The sequence below is a fragment of the Cibotium barometz genome, chromosome 44, assembly GCF_041138505.1.
Source record: "Cibotium barometz isolate CiBa-2024 chromosome 44, ASM4113850v1, whole genome shotgun sequence".
Taxonomy (NCBI): Eukaryota; Viridiplantae; Streptophyta; class Polypodiopsida; order Cyatheales; family Cibotiaceae; genus Cibotium; species Cibotium barometz.
The window spans coordinates 48,478,223-48,485,001 of record NC_141089.1 but is presented as its reverse complement, the minus strand read 5'-3'; the positions used below and the strand labels follow the sequence as shown (position 1 = coordinate 48,485,001).

Genomic DNA, 6,779 nt, shown 5'->3' with positions numbered 1-6,779 from the left:
CTCCTTCGATGCCTCCCACATGGCCTACTGGAGGCACCTGTTTTGGTGCAAGCTTCTTAGGCTATCCAAGGTAAAAAATTAGCGCATTGGTGATTATATAAGGTTTGTGACCTTAGACAATTCATTAATTTTGGGCAGTAGACAGAATATATATTGGTGATATAACAAGAGAATTTTTTGTGTTTGGATAATAAAATTTAGATTATTACAACTTTGGACCTAAAAATTTGTAAGTAGCACAATTTGAAGCCCAAAAAGACTTTGTACGCTATGCTTCAGAGCCAGCTCATAAGGCCATGAGACAGCTTGTAAACATGGATCCCTCCATTGTCGCGGCCGACGTGAAGAGCCTGTTTAAAAAAGGAAAACTTGAGGAGGGGCTGAAGTTTCTGGATCTGATGCACAAGCAGGGCTATCATCCAGACTGTGATGACACTTATATCTACCTCGTGCGGCGATGTACCTCCAAGAAAGCTCTGGCAGAAGGCAGGCAGCTTCATGCTCACATCGACAGACATACTGACAAGCGGAGCGCGACCTTAACTTACACCATCTTTCGCATGTATGCCAAATGCGGGAGCCTGGTCGAAACGCGGCTTGCATTTGATCAGATGGTGAGACGTAATGTGGTGGCATGGACTCTCATGATCAATGAGTATGCTAAGCATGGACCTGCACTTGAGGCACTCACACTGTACCAGCGAATGATTCAAGAAGGTGCGAGTCCCAACAACGTCACTTATCTTTGTGTTCTCAAGGCATGTTCTCATCTCGGAGTCATGGACCAGTGTAAGCGCATCCATGTCCATGTTATTATGAACTCATCGGGGTCGGATGTGCTGTTGGGAAATGCACTTGTTGACATGTATGCCAAGTGTGGAAGTATAGACGAAGCACAATACGAATTCGATACATTGTGTGAGCATACTGTGGTTTCTTGGAATTCGTTAATTGCAGGATATGTTAAGCATACCAATATCGAGCGTGCTTTTGCCCTGTTCTCACAAATGGAGCTCGAAGGTGTAGAGCCAGATGCAGTAACCTTTCTAAGCATTCTCAAAGCATGTGCAAACTCAAGAGACTTGGCACATGGCAAACTGATTCACTCCAACATCTTAAGAAGAGGACTTGAGGCCATCACGTTTGTAGGGAATACACTTGTGGACATGTATTGCAAATGTGAAAGCTTAGAGGATGCAAGGCGAGTCTTTCAGCACATGGGCCAACCACATCTTGGGGCATGGAATGCACTAATTGGTGGATATGCACAACTTGGACGTGCCAAGCAGGCTTTTGAACTTTTCAATGCAATGAAGCTTCAACAAATAGAGCCAGGAAAGGTGACATTCTTGAGTGTCTTAAAGGCTTCTGCGGATCTTGCAGCCTTGGAGCAAGGGAGAGCAATACATGCTCTCATCAGGCAAAATGGTTTTGAGTCAGATTTGTTTGTTGCCAGCAATCTTGTTGATATGCATGCCAAATGTGGAAATTTGGAGGAAGCACAGGTACTGTTTGACAGAATGTCTTCCCGAAGTCTGGTTACATGGAACACACTGATTACAGGATATGGCCTACATGGCCGAGCTGAGGAGGCCTTCAAACTCTCTTGGAAAATGGAAAGGGAAGGCATGAGTTGGAACCCTGTCACGTTTGTTGGTCTCCTCTTTGCTTGCAGCCATGCAGGCCTTGTAGAGGAGGGTTGTAAATTCTTTGACTTGATAAGTCAAGTTCATGGCTTTCAACCATTGATGGAGCACTATTGCTGCATGGTAGATGTCCTTGGCCGGGCAGGTCGCCTGGAGGAGGCAGTTTATGTGATTAAAAATATGCCATTTGAACCTAGTGGTGCAGTCTGGAAGGCCCTGCTTGGGGCATGCAGAGTCTGGAGTGACATAGCCCTAGCAAAGCATGTGGCAGAGTGTTTGGAACCACAGGATAATGCAGCTTTTGTGCTCTTATCAAATATTTATGCTGCTGGTGCTGGCTGGGAAGATATCAACAGTGATTTAGAAGTGTGAAGAGGACCAAAGAAACCTAACTAAGCATGGGAAATGAAGCAGCAAAGAACTACACCTTGGCATGGGCAGGCAGGGTTGCCAGAAGGCAAGGAAAGAGTGCAGTAGAGCTGATCACAAGTTACTAGAATCTTTGCTATGGGGGAACTCTTAGTATTGCCCTTGAGAGGAAGGAAAACCTAGAGGTAGTGCGGCAGCCAGCTGGGGAGTAAATGAGGGTGCCCAGCTGCTGCTTATCCAGACTGGAGTTGGGGGTGCGAGAACCTGTAAACATGAAGAATTGTGCCTGCATATACAGTCTGTAAAGATCTCCAGCATGGGATATGCATGTGGTTGGTATCTGGGGATGTATATGAGCTGATTATTATTAATGAAGACCATCAAGTTGACACCTGCTGAGCATGTAGGTAATGCTATCAAGGTCAAGAGCGGTCCAAGAGTGGGGGTTTAAACTTTGAGAGGCCATGGGGCCATCTCTTTTAACATAGATGGCATGGAGATAATGGTGATGGAGGGTTCTATCATCCAAGGCAGGACCAAACATGTGAATACCAACATGTGAGAGGGCATGACTATGAAAGGCAGTGTTGATGAGAGAACACTCTGTACATCATGCAGAGTAGGTGACTTGCCTCTGGAGAGGTATGTCAGCAATAGAGAGATGAGTGGGTGGATCAACTTGAGATGGTCTATCTGTGGGTTTAGGGTTTTCTGTAGCTGATCATTTGTGAATGAGCTAGTCCAACTTGGAGCAACGCATTGTATATAGGCAACTCTAACTAAAACTGTGTGTAGACAACAGTGCATACCTGATGAGTATGGGTGGTGGACCATATTGGGCTGAACCTGATGTGTGCTCCTGCTTTTGCAACAGAAAGATGAGCACATGATGAGGAGATTCCTGGAAGCCTTGTAGAGTGGGCTGCAGAGAGGATGACCAGGGCAGAAGAGCATCAAGGGGGAGCAAAGCAGTCTCTATGTCCTGGCCCTGTGTATGCAGACATGTTGGGGCAACTGTATGTGGCATGCAATCATGCTATGACTCAAGTCATCAGAAAGCATCTCCGAAAGCTTATGGCATGTAACATCCTGGTGCAGATCATGCTGGGGGGCCTGGCTGGACCTCTGGTTTCAGCTGGGCTGCATGAGACGTGTACAGGATCTGTAAGGAATGTACCTCAGTCTCCAGCTGGTTCCTTTGATGGTGTGGAAGGTCGTGAGATGAACTGGTCATATGAATACCCATAGTGGTCATGCCTCATGTGCAGATCATAGCATCAGTAGACCTCATAGCATAATCATCATCTTGGTCATCATTAGTAGAAATAATTGATCATCAGCAATAATATCTAGGCATAGCATTACTCATTTAGCATGCATTTAACCATTGAGGTTATTAGACCTTTGGAGAAAGGTGGCAGAAAAGGTCATGGTGACACTCCACCAAACTAAGCTAATTTCCAGGAGCTGATTCTAAGTTCCACTGGATCAATCAAAGCCTCCAATGAAAGAGATTCTACCAGCCACAACTTGACGCCTAGATCAAGCATAAATGAGAGTTCATCTACTGGAAGTTGGTGGGGGATGTATGTTTTGACTCCAGTTCCATAGTTTTGGAAGCTGGTGGTCACCAATATGAGCAGCGTTTGATCATTAATCTGTCAAAATTGCCACTGCAGTGAAGATTGCTTTGTATTATGTGGGTAGAAAGGAAATGCAACTTGTCACATGCACTCTGCACTCAGTGCATGGTGACAAGATGGCTCATCATCAGAAGTGCAGCAGTTGTATAGTTTTAGAACCCTATAGGATGATATTTGTCGTACGCCGTGACCCCATTGTACATCCTCAGTCCAGGATAAGTCAGGCACGAGCTACGTAGGTCATTCCTCAGCCTTAGTGGGTCAGTTAGTCAGTCAAGTCCCTTAACCCACTTGGAGAGAATCATTCATGCATGTAGAGTCAGTAGAAGCCTTAGGGTTTGCATCAGAAAGCACTCTGCATCTTGCATAATATGCATACATATACCTGTGCATCATTTAGAACATCCCCAAAGCCTTAGGGAATTTACTAGGATTTATCTGGTATTTTTTCCATATTTATTAATATTTATTTATCATTATTTGCATTATTGGGCATTTATAAATATTAACTTTATTAAATGACCAACCTCCAGTTAGTATAAATAGGCTTGCCTAGAGCCTCTTTTCCTCATTCAGTCTTCATTGTGCTAAGAGCTCTCCTCTCTCTTGCTTTCAGCCCAAGACTAATCCAGCCCTAGGGCCCATAAGCTTTCTTCTCCAGCTCCTTGAGATCCATAGCTTCAGCCCAGCCCTAGGTGCCTGTCTTCAGCCTCTTTCAGCCTGAATTCAGCATCAGTTCATGCCCACAGTTCAGCCCACAGATCAGCATAGTTTAACGCCAGCAATCAGCCTTCATATTTGCGTTTTTGCACAGCCGTACAGCAGAAGACCTCTGCGTTTTTCTGTCCAGCAGTCTCAGTTCCCTGCAGCTTCTGTCCAGCAGTCCCAAGACACCTGCGTTTCAGTCCATCAGCACTCCAGACACCTGCGTTTCTGTCCACAGCAGATTCCAGCCCTGAAGCAACAGTCTACAGAAGTTTCCAGCCTTGAAACAGTTGTTTGCATCAGTGTCCAGCATTCTGTGCATCAGCAACACATTCAGCAGTCATCTGGTGAAGGTAACACAGCATTCATATGTGTTTTCAGCATTCTAACAATGTGTAGAACAGTCCACCTTCTTCTTCTTTGAGCCTCAGGTGTGCAGTCCTTCCTTATGTCCTTGGGAGGAGTGCATAGGCTCGAGATCAAGTCATTGAGGTGTTTCTACAGCAGTGTACAGATCAGTTGCTCTCCGATCCTCCGAGATCTTGCGTTTGGCTTATCTACAGTCCAAAGTCATTCTCTCTAAAGTAATAAAGCAAATACTATCTCGTTATCGGGATAGGGGGCCCTTCAGTGGGTAATTCGGGACCCAATCTGGTGTACAGTTCTCATATCTCTCTCTCGCATCTCTTTAAAGTTTGAAGTAAATGAAATGGATTGCTAAACTCACGAAACTCAGGATACAGAAGACGGTGTGAGCATATTATGTGACAGGATCAACCAATACAAAGACTTCCGTTGCACATCACATTGGTATCAGATTCAGATAGTCCACACACACCGTATCCTAGCGTGGGGGCATCCTCGGATGGTTAGATTGCGTTCCGGCACGACCACCGACTTCAGCATCATGTCTACAAGAGAGAGTACTCATCAGCCGGAAGACGTCTCCCCCGAAGGAGACCTTGTTCTTCCGCCTACAGCAGACACCATAGCTCTTCTTAGAGCTCAGAACCAGCTACTCATGGAGCGTCTCCAACTCTTGGAGGCAGCAGCACCACGTCCTTCTACACCTCCAGCAGCACCCGACTACATCTCCCTCTTCTTTCAGATGGAACAACAAAGGAGAAAGGACGAGGCCCGAAGGCGAAGAGAAAAAGAAGAAAGACGGGACTATGAGGAAGCCCAACGCAGGATCGATGAAGACCGGCGTCAGGCTGAACTCGCCGCTCGGGAACACCAACGTGAGCTTGATCGAGAACGTATGTTACTCGAACACCAACGGGAAAAGGAGGCCATACACCTGAGGTATCAGCAGCTCTCCTTAGTCTCCCCAATCATAGGTGTCACCAGCCAGCATCCCGCAGCAACAACCACCATCATTCGCAGTCAACCGAATTTCAGCAAGTATGATGGTAAGTGTGATCATTCTTCAGTTAATCAATTTGTTCATCAGTTTAATGCTCATTTTCCATTAGCTAGGATCACAGATCCTCAAGACAAAGTCCACTTAGCGGCTCCCCATCTCACTGGTGAGGCAGTCACTTGGTGGCAGCATTGGTCTAGTATTCATACTGACCAGGCCACAGGTGTCACAGCCTTTGACTGGGACATCTTTGTCCATGACCTGAAGATCAGATTTCTCCCGTCCCAGTACATGACCAGTCTGAAAGACGAGTTCTATGGACTCAGGCAGAACGGTTCCCCAGTGCTTCAGTTTTCCGGTAAGGTTATTACTTTAGCACAGCAGTTAGGGTTATCTGAGCAGGCCAAGATGGAGCAATTCATTCGTGGATTGGACTCCAACATTCGGTTCACAGTTCGTAACTTTGAACCAAGTACATATGACCGGGCTTTGACTCTCGCTCAGAATGAAGAAATGAAGCTCAACGGGGGCAAGCCCAAGCAGACATCTCAGTCCAGTACCAAACCCCAGCAGCAGCAATCAGCTGCACAGACAGGGAAAGGTAACGCATCTTCTAAAGATGCTAAGAAGGACAGCAGTAATAGCTCCAGTTCAGGGGGTAAAAAGGATAAAGAACCTAAGAAAACCCCTGATGAAAAGGCTAAAGTAGGCATTACTGGAGGTTATCTTCCTCCAGAGGAGCAAAAGAAGTACCAGTCAGAAAATAGATGTTTTTTCTGTCATATTATAGGACATGGTAAGAAGGATTGCCACAAATGGCAAGCGGCACAAGCTGCCAAAGCTCCTTCTGCCACAGTTGCCACAGCCTCCCCAGCTCCTCCAGCCCCGCCTACTACCTCAAATGCAGTTCAACTTTTACCTTCCATGCATCCTATACCATCCGTGGTATTTGATGCTAAGCAGGAGGGTGAGAGCGATGCTGCTCAGAAGAGCCTTATCCGAGCTTATGACTCTGCCCAGGGTCGACAGTTTGTAGTCCTTTTCGATATGGGT

The 6,779-nt window shown here is 46.1% G+C and overlaps 1 protein-coding gene across 1 annotated transcript; it reads left to right on the top strand.

Annotated features, from left to right (window-relative positions):
• The first annotated feature begins 314 nt into the window (after nt 1–314).
• Nucleotides 315–1,588, top strand: LOC147613386 (pentatricopeptide repeat-containing protein At1g11290, chloroplastic-like). The gene is made up of 2 exons (XM_086782782.1): nt 315–1,522; nt 1,564–1,588. Exons 1-2 carry the CDS (start codon nt 315–317, stop codon nt 1,586–1,588), a joined length of 1,233 nt encoding a protein of 410 aa, XP_086638908.1.
• Nucleotides 1,589–6,779: the final 5,191 nt, after the last annotated feature.